Here is a 17,667-nt window from a genome sequence, read left to right as displayed (position 1 = left end):
TTCCTTCAGCGTTCGTCACTTCCGATACGGGAAACCTGTATTACTCAACTATCGTAGCAATGATCTCTGTGTTAAAAATATATTTGGAATGTGTTTAACCAGCTCTAACACATATGTGATAATGACTGGCACCAATATTGTCCTTTAACTGTATTGCATGTAAAGTCAACATCCTGGTTTAGCTTTTGTAAATGTTAAAAAAAAGAATAAATGGACCGATTCTAATTTCACTCTTAATTTTTTAAAGACCAACAACATTTATTCAGTCTAAAACATTTTGTTTTGTATTTTGAAGTAATTTGACAAGATAACAATAAAATACTGAGCAACACAATATTTTGATACAAAAAAGTTCATCAACACAATGAAATAATTTATAATAATAAAACATATATACAACAGCAACATTTAAAATTTCACACAAACTTGCTTCTTTCGACAATAATTATCTAAATGATCATATGACAGATATTAAACAACAGCTAGAATACAGTGAATGGCATAAGTAAAATACAAGATAGTCTATCCAGATGTTGATAAAGCACTCTACCAAAGCCATCACCAACCACAAGTTATTATTCAGTGGTCACACTAAAACAAAAACAGGATTTCTAACTGGTGAAGAATGATATTGTTTAGTTGATAAACTAAAGTAAAGTGTTAGTGATTTTAAAGCAACATAAATCTGTGCAATACCCTTTGAATATACTGATCGATGTAAAGCGTATTTACCTCCATAATAAACTGGCAGAAACGGATTCTGATAAATATGTGAAGTAACCTGTTCTTACTGGTCTTTAAGAGCAAACATTAGGATTTTAAATCTCAGCTAATAAAATGTCAGTTTCCTTTAAATATGTTTACATTTTCAACATTATACCCACAATAAGATGCCAAAAGGACCAACAATGATTTTTCCCTATTTTCAAGAACATACATCACAAATTCTGTGCTTATTTTTGGTAACAAAGCAAGATAATATTAGTTCAGAAAATAGTTCATATCATTTGTGTCACTTTAAACTCTGCATTTTGATTATCTCCAACTCATTGATATCCATTCACTAATTGTTAATACTTTAGGCCCTGAGTTCACAAAGAAAGCATTTTCAGACTTAAGTTAGGAATTTATTCAAAATTGTTTGCCTTATTTTAACTAAAATTTAGCCCTTTATAAAACTTGTGTTAGTTTTGTGTTTCTGAATCAATGATATTTCTCATAAACAGTGATTGAAAGTTAAGTAAATTCCTAACTTCAGTCTCAGAATGCTTTGTGAACTAGGGGCCGGTTTGATTTTGTCTTTGATTCTTACAGTTTTGATTAAGTTCTTGAAAATTTTATTGTGAACAGTTAACCATCTGATTTGACTTAATAATGGAAACAGATTACATTTATAAAAGAACAATACAATCTTACTCAAGAAACCATAATTAATGAATGGATAGGAGTACACAATTATAATATTGTACAAATCTGACTAAATTAATTTCTAACATTTCATTTAAACAAATTGTTATCACAATATAATTAAGTATTTTAAAGCTATTTTGTTTTATGAATTATTTGGCCACTTATAAATGCAATTATACATATTGCTAGTTATATTATAATGATCATTAGGTTTATTAATATAACAAACTATATAAATACATCCTGTCTTCTATTATAAAATGTTACTCACCCCTGGTAAGAATGGAGCTGTTTTTGTTGCATTAATAAATGATGAAGATAAGACTAAATGTCATATCATCAAATAGTTTGGTGCTATTATTACTTTCATATACTAAAAATAGGAGACTTAACACAGATCGATGACAATTTTCTGTTGTTCCATGAGATATCAAGTTGGCCTGAATTCTCAATGCAACAGCTATAGCCCCATTATTAACATACGAGTAACAAAACACTGTGAAAACAAAGATGACAAAAACAGAAATGTAATGATTGAAAAACAAACACACAATTTCATTATAATTTTTTATCCTAAATCAATAACAAAAGCTTAAAAAATACAGCATAATACTAAAATGTGACCAGTGCTGGCAAAATGAGTCGGAATGCGTAAAGTCTAATAATGAGCTACGGACAAAACAAGTGAAAATATTGATTTTGATCGAAATTGAGATTTTCACAAAAAAATCAAAATAGCAATAAAAAATTGTAAAACACCTTTATTTGGACATTTTGTAAGAGTACCGTATTCTTAAATCTTTTTTTCTTAAAATTCTCATCGAAATTAGCTATTTTTCAACGCACGCAGCTAATTAAGTGGAGAGATTAACAGAATTTATTCACATAAAACTTATAATATACAAAACCTATATTGCTAATGTATGGACTGTTCTCTTTTATTCTAAATTATAACACTGAGAGAAATATCAAACGAAAATTAACAAGTATATGGCGTGGTTGCTATGTGATTTTGTGTTAGAATATACCGACATGTTTAACTCGCTTTTTCTTACAACTACCTTTCTGACTTGTACAACTTCAAATGGATATAGCCCAGTCAATTTTCACTGGATTCATACCAACCATACATCATTTTGAAGGTATTAGGGTGGAGAATGTGCAAATAACAATAACTCATTTTTCAAAATTTCCTCATTGCGACTCAATTTGCCAGTACAGGTCACAAATATTAAACCAGATATGAAATAAGAACAACCACTAGATGAAGTTCAAGGGCAGCATGTCTCCAATCACTTTTATGTAATTATGTTGACCATGGTGATGAATATGATACGATAATTGCGATGATCACTAACCACAATAACTTCGACTAGATATGATTACCCCCTGGCAAATATATATTTTCCAATTCCTAACGTAAACCGAATTTTGAATTTCTTTCAAAACAAGCTTCTTAAAGATGACTAGGATAAAGGTTTGTATTATCTTGAATTAACCAGGTATAGTCACTAAATTACATCTGGGACTGTCCCTTTAATAACTGAAATTATCAAAGTTTGTCACTTCATGGGTCAGAATACAACCTGACAAAATGGTTTCCACCCAAATAATATTTTACAATGTATTACATCTGCTTGTGGTCCTTTAATTATAATAGACCTTCTGTGGTTTATCAGCGGTTCAGTCAATAATAATCCGTAAAAAAAAGTCTCCATCAAGTGGAGCTATCCATTATAATTTCCAGTCACACAGTAATGCAAACGATCTGATGACTTTATGGATCTAATCAATTTAATATTATTGTATCTGGTGAATTACTTTTTGTAGTTTATTTACAGTAAATGATCTAATATAGTTGGCAGCATTTAGAGTTGTACATTACACTAATTTTACATGCATGTATAGATTGTAAAGTTCAATTACAGGATAGATATCATTTTAAAACATATTAAATTTAAGTTAGTCAAAAGCATCTATCCTGCTTTACACAGGAAATAATGTTCCACTAAATACAAATCAAAGCAATGTCAGGTTATTTTGAATTGAAGATAAATTAAAAATGTCAGCATACATTTCCTATATAACTTGAAAAGTCAAAATAATTTAACTATTTGATAATGTTCATATTTGGCACAAATAATGTTCACATAAGTTTTCTCTCAGCTTCTGCATAAAATAATATATCACAAAAGTTGTTTGATATTTTCTAAATCTAAGATTTTGTGACAGCAGTTAAAAATGATATGCATAGGTCATTGTTCACAAAACACAACAAATGACTAACTTCAAGATAAATGTCCATCAAACATTACAACAATGTTTACAACGTCTATTTAACGTAATAACAGCCTGGCTTTAGTTAGGGTGACCCACCATAAATAAATATCTCCAAATATCTCGACAATTACGCCACAATATTTATATATATGCCAAGCCTCAAATCAGTTTCACACAATTATAGTCACTAAATAAACGATCATGTTGTACTTAATAAGCTATGGCCATCAATCATCTATAAATAATAGACTGAAAACTGGTTCCAAGTGTCGTCCATAACATCCAGACACTTTTGAGTAAAAGATAGGTTACATGCTCTTGTTTTGAAATTAGTCTCGCTTAACCAGTCTATCGACCATTCTACGTCTGATTGACAGGTCGGGATAATCAAGACTACTTTTTTACGAAACATAACAGAAAGCTAGAACAAGAAATTGAATTTAGAAATAAGCACGTTAGCTAGCTCAACAATTGTTTTAAGAAGCTTGTAAAAGTAAAATGAAACTACTGCTAGTATCATGTTCCTGTCTAACCCAAGTGTTTCAGAGATATTATTTGTACTAAACCAAAAGATGCCGCTCTTAACGGTACAGTTAATAATAAAGCGATTTAAAAAATGAAACGAATGTAATTTCTAAATCTGCTGTAATAACCAAGAAGCTTAATTTTACTGCTATTCAAAATCGTCAACAATAAATTTTTTACGGCTGTAATAGTTGATAGATTTGTAGAGAATTGCACGTGCCATGGCTATTTATAGTATCATACTGTCAGAAAGTTGGTCTCGACACGGCGAATGTACACGCTTCAGTGGTAGTCTCGAATTATCAGCGGTGGACTGTATTTCTGTAGAGTGCATGGGTCACCCTACTTTAGTTTCATGTAATTCCAATCACCCTCCGATACCTTGTCTTGTCGAGAGCTAATAACTAGACCTACATTGTACTATTTCCATTTGACAAGCTGTACTTTTATTATTTAGAGTGATTTATTATACTTTCGAAAATATCATTAACACTTCCACTGCTAAATACGAAGATCTCTATTTTTTTACGTCACTTTTTCTTGAGGCAAAGTTACTATATATAGAGCCAGGTATTATGTCTTTGCACACATCATCATATTTTCATACTTTCTAAATTTAGTATCTGGGTCAAAGCTCACAGCTAAAAATATTGTTTACTTTCGATACCAAACTGGAAATCCTGCGAAAAGAAATATTCGTGGTACAACGGACCACATTTTGGTGTAAATATTTATCGGTAATGAATTAGATTCGGATATAATTAGCAATGAAAGTACTGTAATTAAGGAAAACTTCAGTAATCAAGTTATTTGCACTAATTTTCCAGTGTCAACTTCTGGTAATCTTGCCGATATCAACCATTCGGATTCCGGACCAAACAGGCAATAAACAATCAATAATTGTTGAAACGGGAAAATATAAAATACCAATAATAGATGGATTCAAAAGGATCATTGATCATAATAATGAAATGTACACATATTAAAATATAAAATAAGCATCTTTATCAAATCTTGTTTTGTATAGTAGGGGAGATAATCCAGTTATGCTTAAAGCTCAGCAGTGAAAGTGTTAATTTCTTTTTTATAACTGAATGCCAACCTCGAGAGTATTGTTAGAATTGTTGATATATTAGGACACATTTTATAGCGCTCAGGCAGTTATTACATTGGATAAACAAAAAAAACCCAAAAAAACCCTCAACATTAATTAGTTTTGCTGGCCTGATATGATGACATGAAATCTACAGTATTATACATCTGTCACTCTGGCATCATGGATGACATCATATCATGCCGACATTGCTCCAATGTTAATAATGCATTAGCTTGATAAAACTGTGTTAGTCATGCTTCATGGATATTGACCTTGTAGGAGTATATTATCTTATAATATCAGTTCTTTCATATTTGTTTAATACACTTGAAAAAAATCCTAAAACATTCATTTGTATCACTGCTTTCTCTTTGGAATGGTAAATGCATTTATCCTAAAATGATCACACATTTCTTTTACCTATAATGAAAATAAATATGTTGATAAAATTGAGGCAGAAAATGTTTAGGTTACATGTAGTTCAGGTTATCTGAATTTGATACAAATTCACCTGAATAGACATGTAACAGTTGCAATAGATGTATTTCCTTTACAGCCATTTTACTAAGTAGATAGGGGGATCACGTGGCTAAGTGGATAAGACGCTGGCTTGCAAGCCTGGAGGTCAGGTGTTCGATCCCTGCATTGGCCGAGAAAGTTCATCCAGATTTTCCGGTGTGGTTCTCCCTTGTCAGTGATGCAGGATGGAGGGGCTGACAAGGAAAGCTGTCCCGTGTACACATTGGCATGCACGTAAAAGACCCCTTGACAGTTGTAATTCAATATAAGAGTAGGCCGTAGTGCCACTGTCCGGGCAAAATTTCCCTCATAGCACACTGTATGGTGTATGTGCGTCTTCATTAGCCCAGTTCGGAGCAAAACAGTAGGACGTTAAAAAAACATGCAAATTACAGGGACGGATTATCTGTTATTAAGGGATTATATCTTTCGTGGCACGTTGAGAGAGGCCAATTTACATATTTTAATGTTCACATATTTTAATGAACAATGGCATTATCAGATAACGAATGTGTAATGCATGCACTGTAATAATGAACTACTGAGAAATCATTCGAGAATCAAAGTCAATGATTTGATTTTGCCATACCTTGGACATAAAAGTTTAAGAGTGTTCAGTTATGAGTCATCATTTAGTTAAAACAAATTCAAGTATTAGTGAAATTACGCCTTTGTTAAAGTGTTAAATTAGACTTGAATGTTCATTTTGGTAAAGAAGCTCAAGTCAGTCAGCTTAATGCCCACATTTTGCAAGAGATGGATAGAGAACAAGCTAAAAACAAAAGCAATTTTTCGTACAATCAGGGGCCATAATCCATGAAGTTATGGTCCGATACATGGCAATATCGAAAGGAACCAAGATCTTTGGGAGATAGACTTATATTTCAAGTTTCGTCAAAATTGGATAAAAATTGTGACCTGTAGAGTGCCCACAAACAAATTGTGGACGGACAAACAGACAGACGGACGGACGGATGGACGTCCATCCGGACAGGGGCGACCACAATGTACGTCCACAAAACTTTGAAACAAGTGATAATACTCACCACAAAAATGCCATATATAACATGTGATATTGTAGTATATAAACAATAGAACCATAGCAAATATAATTCTTTAGTTCCTAATGGATATAAATAAACTACACAAACAATAACAGCTAATATAATCACTCTATTGTTGATTAATTCACATCTAGTATTACTCATTTGGGCTACGATCAAACGACACTGAAATATAAACAAAATCACAATAAGTTAACCCTATAACCCCAATAATACTAGATCTCACAAAGTATACACTGATAGTATACACATGCATCTCGTCGAAAGTTCAAACTCAAAATATTGAGCAGTTCTCAAAAGTTACTTAATTTGTCGCAGTTTTGCAGTATACACTCATAGTAAACACATGCATCTTATGAAAAAGTTTAAGCTCAAAACCAGTAGGATGTTAAACCCCATTTCATTTCATTTAGGCTCAAAATATTGAGCAGTTATTTAATTTGTCCCAGTTTTGCAGTTGTTGAGTCTAGTTAAATTTGCTATCAAGTATCCATCTGAACACGAGAAAACAAAATGTTAGCATAAATAACACAGAGCTATTTTTAGATACAAAAGACTGGCATAAAATTAAGAGCTTTTACACAAAATAAACCAGTATTGTGATCTATTATATATCTTCAACAGTTCCTCTAAAGTCACATACTATCAATGTTCCTGTGTAACAAGATTCAGGTAACATGCACATGGTAATTTCTCACCAATATAGATTGACAGGAAATTAAAATTGACACATCAGCTGCTAATTCAACTATAATGACTAGATGAACAATCCGAAACAGTTTGGAAATATAATTCTCAAAAATCCCAACCAACACAGAAATTCAAAGTGTGGCTAGACAAATAAAGACAACACCAATGACAACAATATACAAAATAAAAACTTACTGCTATATTTGAAAAAGCTGTCCCAGTTGTCCAGTAATATAATCTGGGGTGTTTCTCTAAAATATCATAACTGGAAAATCTGATCCACAATAAAAGTAATATAAATAATATAGCTGTTGAAACTAATGGTCGCAATGCTTCTGTAAATGACCGCATCTTGCCAGTTTTATCTTTATATGCTCTGAAATAAAATTTGAATGATACATTCATGGATTGCTGTTTTTTTAAACTCAATTTTTCTATAACAGTAAATTAGATTTGTCTTAGAGCTCAGCACCTTAAAAGTTAAATTAGATCAAATTTGCTCACTTCAACAGAATTAATTTAAAAATACATCATACATCATCATTATGTTTCGAAATCTAATCAGTACATAAATACTTTCTTTTTTTTCTTTATTAAAGATATTTGTCTGAAAATGATAAGAGTGAAGTTTCAGGATTACAATCCCACACCTTTCTCCAAATCAGACGTTAAATATAGTAAAATAAATTCTTACTTGTATATATTCCAAAATGTAATGGGGAATGTTAACACAAAAAATCCCACTGAAATAAAAGGAAGGCATAAAATAAGTTAACAACCAAAGTAAATACAGTTCTAAAATGAAATGAAATTTAACGTCCTACTGTTTTGCTTCGAGTAGGAATGACCAGAACCCTATAATCCTAGTCAAAAATCATTGATTTTTTTGTGGGTTGAATTGCTTTGTGGGATTCAAAATTTTTCCATTCCAAGAAAAAGCCATACATGTAGTTCAGATACAAATGACTGTGTGTAACTACATTGACACAATAATAAAAATTGAATCTAAAATTGGTAAACATTTTAAATCAGAAATCTAATTGTAAACCGTATGTTCCTCGATCTTTAATAGAAATAACCTAAGAATAAGCATTTAATTCATTCATTATTTATGACAAATATCAAAGATATATATACAGTGCACTCTGTCACATCCAACCTCTGATCACTCCGGCACTCTGTGAAAACCGACACCATTTTCATGTCCCAATTAATTTTGATAACTTTAATTTCTTGTACGACAGTTGTGACAAATACTCAAGAATATCCACGAATTTTCCCCCTGAATTCACAGTTTTAAATATATTCCTAGCACCTGTTGGAAACATTCATTGCGCATGCCGATTGAACCTGAATAACCTATAAGTTTTGTCACCCTACGGATCTCTTCGAACTGTGTGACGGCGACCTGGGGATGCTCGATTCACAGTTGGAACGTCCCGAATTGACAGAATTGCAATCAAGTGACGCGGAATTCAGTCCTGTCACAGTTCTGTCAGTCGATTGTCACTATTTTTGGGATTGAGAGAATTCAGTTCCGGAATGTTCAATCGAGTACGCCCATTATCAATGAACACGTGATAGCAAAGACAAGAGTGCGATCAACTGAAGACGGCGAAGAAGATAAATTAACGACAGATTCAAAATGCCTATGCATGTACAGAAAGGTTTATCATTTTTAAAGGGAATAACATTCAGGTGATTCGAAGCTACATTATAATAATACTTCTGGTTTTCGAAGTTACAATATTTCCGGTTTTGAGAAAACTGGGTATTCCGACACTCTGCGTAATCCGACATCTTGTTACGATCCCGTACGATGTCGGATTTGACAGAGTCCACTGTATATTAAAATACTCATTACGGTTTGTGGTAACTAGACAATATAGTAAATAATACTTACAATGGACTATAATTTCAAATAAATCTCCAGCTGTTAAATCTATATATGGAACATTAAATTTCCAAAACTCTATGCCATAGACATATGTTATAAGATACAAAGCTGTCATTCCCTGAAAACAGTAGGATTATAAACTAATAAAAATCATAAATAGCGAGAGAGACAGAAATGGGGCTTAATGTCTGCACGACACAAACTAGGTCATTGGGGGACTAACATACATCTATGGTTCAATTTTACTTTAATAATTCATCTGTGCATTGGGATCTTTAGCAGTGTGAGGTAACCGGAGGACCCCGAGAAAACCCACAAGGTTGGACAGACGACCATACTCCTTGTCACGTACAAGTTGGGAAAGGAAACAATGAAGCTTGACTCAATAACAGACTTTATGACCTAAAGTGCACACTTTATACTATTCAGCCACATCATTCAATAGCCTTTTCCCTTTACAACAAAAACAAAAAATATAAGTCCAAAAGGTGGGGTACCCAGACTATCCAACCCCCGGCTAAAATGGTACCCTACAGCATCTAAACAACATTATAATTAAAAAATCTGGTTCTCACTAAAGTGTCCTGGAATGAAGGTTTTTATTTTGTCAAAAGATCACTACCCATGGCCTGTTTGGTTGTAGTGGTGATTAAATGTCATATGGTCTGTTTGAATGTAGTAGTGATTATATGTCATATGGCCTGCTTGGTTGTAGTAGTGGTTAAATGTCAAAATATGACAAGTCACAGACATCTAAGCTGAAGGGATTAGGTTTATATTCATCATCTGTTAACTAAAATATTCAAAATCTGTTCACTTCAACACCTATATAATTATCAAACCCCAGAAGATTTGCCTTACATAGCCTTAAGTGGGCATTTATTCTCATTATGAGTAATACGGCAAACTAAACTTACCAGCTGACTAACATCGTAACCCCATGGAAGAAAAAGAACTCCTGTGTTGTACTTTTCCCAGTGAGATAACAGAAAACAGAACTGAACACCAAGGATTATAAAATAAACTCGGAGCACACTTGCTCCAAATTCTCCACGACCAAATATGGAATACAAAGCAACCGGTAACATAACTGTAGCCCAACTGTCCAGACCATGATCGAAGAGTTCGCCGAGTGGACTACTGGACCGAGTTCTTCTAGCTTGCTTCCCATCTATACCATCTGAAAAATATAGTAACCATTTGTTAAACATACATTATGCAAGAGCTAAATCTGCCAATTGCACTTCTTTCTTTAGGCCTGAAATGTTATCTAAATTATTAATTAGACATATAATTAACTTATCCAGATCATAATCAACTCTCGATGTCATTGCTAGCCTGCGATATTTTCTGGATTAGAATCTTATCTGCTGCTTATCGTTTTTTATCGTACCAACGTTAGTAATGATGATCGAGGCTGCACCCAAAATTCAATCACTAAAATCTTGGTTCAGAGTGGATCAATTTGACTGAAATTTTCAGCATATTTCCTTTACATTATCTAGTTTTTAAACTATCATAGTGAGAACTGCCAGCTCTTTATCTAATCCCCCAATAATGTATCTTTAAGCATTGGTATTAAAACTCAAACATGTGCAATGATATACCTGTACCAATTACAAATTTACACTGTAATTTTAAAAAGTACAAAACAATACTAAAACTAAGTAGTGAATTAGTACTATGAAATGTATCCTAATGTGATGTACATGTATCACAGGTGTCACAATCTGATTCAAGTAGTGATAAAAATCTAGATCACAAGTTTAACAAAAAAAGTGTGTTCAGTCGAACATGACTTTATAAAGGTGACAATACAGTGTTTTTTAGTACATTATGAGTTTTGTATGTAAAATATATCATATTTAGAGAATATCTAATAATAGAATTGTCAAGTAGCACTTATGCTGAGAAGCATAAAATATTGTGAGAGAGAGGGTTAACTTAAGAATTACTCTTTTAATTCAGCCTACATGGTGTAAATACATGTGAGAGAGAGAAATGGGGTTTAACATCCACTTGACACAAACTAGGTCATTTTGGGACTAACACATGGTTCAATTTTATTTTAATAATTCGCTTGCGCGTAGGGGTCTTTAGCAGTGGGAGGAAACCGGAGGACCCAGAGAAAACCCATGAGGTTGGACAGGCGACCCTACTCCTCGTCACGTACAACCGGGGAATCGAAACCACGCCAGTTGACTCATTGGTAGACCTTATGATACAGCACGCACATGCTAATAATTCGGCCATCCAAACCCCCATAAATACATGTACTAAGATATTTCTGGGACTAGGTTATGTAGTAAGTCAAAAGGAAAATACTGACAGTACTTTTAATCTAAGGCCTAAATAACTTAGATTGAATACTAGTAACAGGCGACAGATTTTAAGAGATTAAAGTTGTCAAGAGAATATGGCTACACAGTCCTAAAATACTTGTACCTAAAATTTCCTGTAAAATGTCTGACATTTGCCACACAAACACTTGCAAATAAAAGAAATATTTCAACCATTTACAGTTCACCAATACATTTCTAATGTCTCATAGTTAGTATTATACATACCTAAAGTATGAGCTAAAAAATTATTTATTGCTCCAACTAACCATACCCAACTTGGTGCAGGTGGAGGGACTGGATGATCAAGACTAGAACTATAGAAATCGACATCATAATATGTCATGATAGCAAAATTCACCAGTAGAAATAAAAAACCTGTAAGAGTCAGGACATTTGGAGCTACCCATAATGGAACAAACTGAAAAAAAAAGAATATTAATAAACTTTTTAATAATATTTTTGGTCATAAAAATGAAATAGGGTTTAGTGTCTTTTCTGCTACAACCAGGCTAATTCAGACAGACATACATGTATGTCATGCCGTGTGCCATGTGGGATATTGTCTTGACAGTGGTGCTATGCTTCTTTAATGTATTACTAATGGCAAAGGTATATATAGACCTTTTTTATTGTCCAATTCAAATATCTAAAGGCCTTTCCATGCAAGGTCTGGGCTATATGCCACGAACTAGGGAAAACCAATCCAGAAAAGCATAAGGTACTTGTTAGGACTAACACCCGGATTGATACAGGGACCTTCTGGTTACCATTAATGCTGCACTCCAGGAGCCATTGTGGTGCTTTATGTCTACACTGTACATACATGTATCAGTGACTTCATATCAAACCCATGTCATTATTGATGTCTTTAGGTGTATTGTGTAAAATTAATATATTGAATGGTACTTATCAGGCTAATTGTTATTTAACAGAGTGTGCTACATCAACTAATAAATTCTACAGTGGGATTGGGTGTATGAGCTTAAAGAGCCATGCTGTGATTGTCAATTAACATAAACTGGCGGTGATGATATTACATACATACAAATGTAGGTTATGTACATGTAAGAAGAAAATATTCCACAATTTGATTGGTACATTTCTTAGAACAGGAATCCCCTATATACCTGTAATTAAACTCACCTGAACTACCCAGTTCCAGAATGGATGTGTGATGTAATTACTGACTGGGCTGGTATCTACTGAACTATACTGAAATAGTAAAACATGTAAATCTAATATTAGGTAATTGAATAGGAAGAGCTTAAATAATACCTTGTATTAATAACTTTTAATAACTTGTATATGGCATGAATTACACATAACAATATTTTGGTAAACACAAAGTACAAAGGGTATACAATTGAAATTACCCGGCAATCAGTAAACAAAGACCTGCATATATTTGAAACAGGAAGACTCAGTCCTAAAAATTCTACACCCTTCGATATGTTTAGAAAGGTAATTGGATAGGCAATCTCTGTGTTATTGCCGTGATCAACAACCAAATACTATTATTAATATATTGTACACTGTACATAACATGAGTTCAATTGCCAAATACCACCACTGTTTGTTTCTTTTAGAATTTCAATCTCAAAGTATCACAAGACTGAAAAGTTATATGCTCAGTGCCAGATACATGAATGATGCAAGTTTGAAAGGACACTAAGCTAAATCTGTCTCCATGGGAAACAAAACTGATTAAATCAAGGTTGATGTGTGTAAGACTTTTCATAAAGATACATGTATCTTAGACATTTTATGAGATATGCGTATAAAAAGGAATTTGGGATGAAGGATAAGAAATAAAAATAGTTAGTTCAAAATGTATTATAAATCAAAGTTTCCAGGAATGGAAAGCATTGCATTACAGCAATATTGAATAGGCTACCATACAACATCATTAAACTATATCAAGGCAGGGAAGGAAGCATGATAGCACAATAAAAATTATCGGCATTCAATAAACGGACAGGTAAAGTGGAATGGGAATTAATGTAGAGGCCAATGGGCTAATGGAGATACATAGTTATTACCGTTAATACAGTCATTTGTATGTATATTAATTCCTGTTTTTAGTCCTAATAAAAATGATATACATGTAAATATGACAACTACAAAACAATATTCGATATATATGCAGATATATAATTACAATAGAAACAGATGTTTCACTACTTATGGTTTTATTCAACATTTATTACTCATAAAATACTTGTAAATAGGTATAATTGTCAATTCTGGTTGTTGGTGATAATCATAACTTGTCTATTTCTATGGGGCAAATCTAGATCTAACCTAGAATGACAAGTCAAGATGTCCACAGAGTAACATCACCAAAAACCAAAAAACTGCATACAAATGTCAACATGTACTACATGTACATCCAAAGAGTGCTAGAACTACAAATTAATATGGTTTATTATGTCTGACAAACACTGAACTATGCGATGGAGAAATCAACTTTTTGATGTACGAGAGGTTGGTGGGCTTACTAAATATACATGGTTGATTTCTCATGGGCCATAGATTCGTTAACAGATCTTCGAAAATACTATATTCAGAATTCTCCCTGCATTGTTCACAGAGGTAAAATGGAGTATAAATTTCTTAATTAGCCTTGTAGTTATCATGTGCACCTCAGGAGACAGTGTCATCCCCATTTTCAAAGTGGCTTCACAACAGTGATGGGATTTTGCCTGTATATTCCGGACATGTCCGACGCTATTTTCCAAACGTCCTAAATTGTCCGACCAGGAATATGCGCAATCGGACATCAAGACATGGTAAATAATATTCAAAATTCCAAAATTAATATAGTATACTGAGTGCATAACTACCACTCAACCCGATTATCGTTGATAATAGGCTGGATTGATTAGGTAATTAAGTGATCAACGTATTTATCGTTTTATGCCGTCAATACACCTACCTTGATTAACTACTTAATCTGCCTTGATTGGCTGACTTAATTCTTTGTCGGACAATTCACAATTCAATCCTGAAGAGAAGTCATTGCTTCTCTTTGTCAAACTATATATCAATCCAATAAACTTAATCTATGTGATTAACCCGTGATTTCTCCATTGTCTCACGTTTTAATCTCCTTGATGTCGACCGTAGACATTGGTCATATATGTCACATATCCTAATAGTATATAACACCCCAAATCAATATACATTGCGTCAGATAACTTGTCTGTGATATTTCTTCAGTGGAAGCCGAAGTTAAATAAAGCTATTTCACACACACGCAAAATGAAAGTAGAAATCTCGCGAGACACGTGGAATTAAGAGGTGTAAACGTGCCGAATGTAATACGTCTGATGTCGGCAGAAAAGATTCTATTTTGATGGCATATTGTCGGATTTATGATCATATTTGGAATTGGGTTTATGTTTTTAAATAAATAAAAAAACACGCTAAGAAATGTTGACGAATATTTCGATTGGAATAACGTAAGTAGTTACAGTAATTGTTCTTAGACGATAGCGCGTGCTTAGAGTCGAATGGGATTATTTAGCAGTTGGTGTCACTCGCTCGTTCTGTTAGAGCGACGTTTACTATGGTTTACGGCCAAATAAATTTTGGGATGTCATTTTTTTTACCTTCCGTATATAAATCGAAACGGAGCATAAGACGAATGCCAGACTTTGCTGAAAAATGTATCGACTTATGACCCGAAAAATACGGTAATTTTGGGGGAATTTGAAACCGGTACGGATGGGCAGTAGTCGGCACGCTTTCATTCTATGGTATTACGATGTCATGTAATTTTTTAGGAATATTATAGACATAAATTTGAATACGGTACGGGAATTAAATATGAAAAATTACGGGGGGATTCTAATTTTTTTTTATTACGTATGAATTTGAATATTTTGTTGACACATGATTCTTAATTGTGGTTTGAAAACGCCTGCTTAAATAACTATAAGAGTTATTATGTCCCTTTATTTTCGGGAAGAAAATGTCCGACAACTAAAATTTTGAAATCCCATGACTGCTTCACAATAATGTATGTAGTAATAATAGTTCTGCATTATGTGAGCTATACAGTGTGCTAAGAGATAATTTTGCTCAGACAGTGGCGTTTCTGTCTACTCTTTAGTCCTCATCAAATTCCAACGTGTACACATGACTTTTGTTTTTCAACCCATTCTGTCTGGCGACCTTTTGATTTTGACCACAGTTAGGACTAACTTTTGTGTTCATCCCTAAATCATTATTAAATAAATATTTTGAGCCAAGTCCAAAATGTCATGTAATCATTCAAACAGATATGGTTTTTGCCAGGCACTCTGTCCTTCAACGAGGTAAATAGGACATTAAATCCCATTCCACTTTTGTCTTGCATCGAGGACAAGGGGAAATTAAACTGGAAAAACACAGAAGAACTTTGTTGCCCAAAAATGAGATTGAATCCAGGACAACCTGATTTGTGAGTCTACCTCATTCATTGAGCAGCCATCTTAATATACAATGTACTAAAGGTTGTTACCAAAATGTTTTTTGTTCTAGATAAACAATAACTTAGAGGATAATTCTTACTTATATTTATAATATAATAAACTAGAAATTGTTGCCCCAGTTGTGTTAGCAAAGCAATGTCAAATGTGTGCTCTTTACTAGTGAGGTTCCGCAGGCAGTACGAACAACTACAAGTAGTACAACTACGAAGTGTTTATGTGCTGACGTCATCAGTTCGGATCGTCCATTTTCTGCGAAGAAATCGGGAAAAGTCTGTGGTTAAAAATCGAAGTACAAAATCATGATTTTTTTGCTGATTTGTGGATGAAATTCGCATTTTTGCGCTTTTACAGAAAGCTTGAACAATTAAAATTCTGTAGAAGGTTGATCGGCGTCAAAGTTGTCGGCAATTGTTCTGATTTGGGGCCAATTTTCGGGCTGTGAAATATGTTTTTTTTCCCACAGTACTCGATAAGATCAAATCATCTCGAATTTGATAAAAAAAAAAACACACTTCAATGTGTTTCTTCAGGACCAAAATTTGATTTGATTTGATATTTTTTATTTAACGAAACTAAACAGTGTTATTCCTTGTTTTAGGTGAACAACCTTGGAACTAATTAAAGATCATACTACAGGCTTTACATTCTGGCAGAAACGGAATTCTGTCAAAAACCAAGTGCGAAGTATGAAGCTGTGTTTGTAGTTTGTACTGGTTGCGGAACCTCTCTACTGTCAATTGTCAATGCCCACCATCCTTTATTTTTTGGAATAGGCCTATAATAATGATTGATACAAATTATAAATCAATCATTCAGTGATATGGATACATTTGGAACAATCAACAGTGTTCCTCCTTGGATTAACATTTGACTATAACCTATACTCACCTAAAACTAACCCCACCTCATCAAAAAAAAGTCAAAGGTCAAGTTTAGTCTTGCTGGGATCCCCATACCCCTCTCTCACTAGTCACTAGGCCTACCCAGTTCATGCCCCTCCTGGCTTCCGTATAATGCAGGGAGTTCAGACCTGTCAGTACTCGTTTTACTTTAGATAATTTAATAAAACAAATGTCAGTCTGCCCATCTAACCTCACGCTCAGATATCTGAACATTTTAACTTTACTCCAGCGACAGTGGATTTTGACATTTATTCATGCTTACTTTATAATGATCAAAGCCGACAAGAACATTTTGCGGCAAGTACACCAGGGCTGCCATTCTGCTTACACCCAAACTAAAGTAAAACAAATATTTTCATTTGCTAGATTCTCTCCTGTCAATCATTGAGCCAATCCAAAGTCCCGTTACATTACACATTCCTAACCCACGTGGTAATTGGTGCTGGCGTTTTCTATTATCCAGACGT

The 17,667-nt window shown here is 33.5% G+C and overlaps 1 protein-coding gene across 1 annotated transcript; it reads right to left on the bottom strand.

Moving 5' to 3' along the window:
• Positions 1-258: 258 nt before the first annotated feature.
• Positions 259-17,591, bottom strand: LOC126818744 (ethanolaminephosphotransferase 1). Its single transcript, XM_050546293.1, has 9 exons — positions 17,463-17,591; positions 12,967-13,035; positions 12,049-12,241; positions 10,399-10,661; positions 9,488-9,599; positions 8,279-8,327; positions 7,780-7,960; positions 6,877-7,059; positions 259-5,731 (listed from the first exon to the last, which is right to left on the bottom strand). The coding sequence occupies exons 1-9, from the start codon at positions 17,517-17,519 to the stop codon at positions 5,669-5,671; spliced, it is 1,170 nt and encodes a 389-aa protein (XP_050402250.1). The 5' UTR covers positions 17,520-17,591; the 3' UTR covers positions 259-5,668.
• Between the last annotated feature and the right edge of the window lie 76 nt (positions 17,592-17,667).

The sequence above is a fragment of the Patella vulgata genome, chromosome 4 (genome assembly GCF_932274485.2).
Source record: "Patella vulgata chromosome 4, xgPatVulg1.2, whole genome shotgun sequence".
Lineage (NCBI taxonomy): Eukaryota > Metazoa > Mollusca > Gastropoda > Patellidae > Patella > Patella vulgata.
The sequence above is the reverse complement of the archived record's forward strand: the minus strand, read 5'-3'. Positions and strand labels throughout refer to the sequence as shown.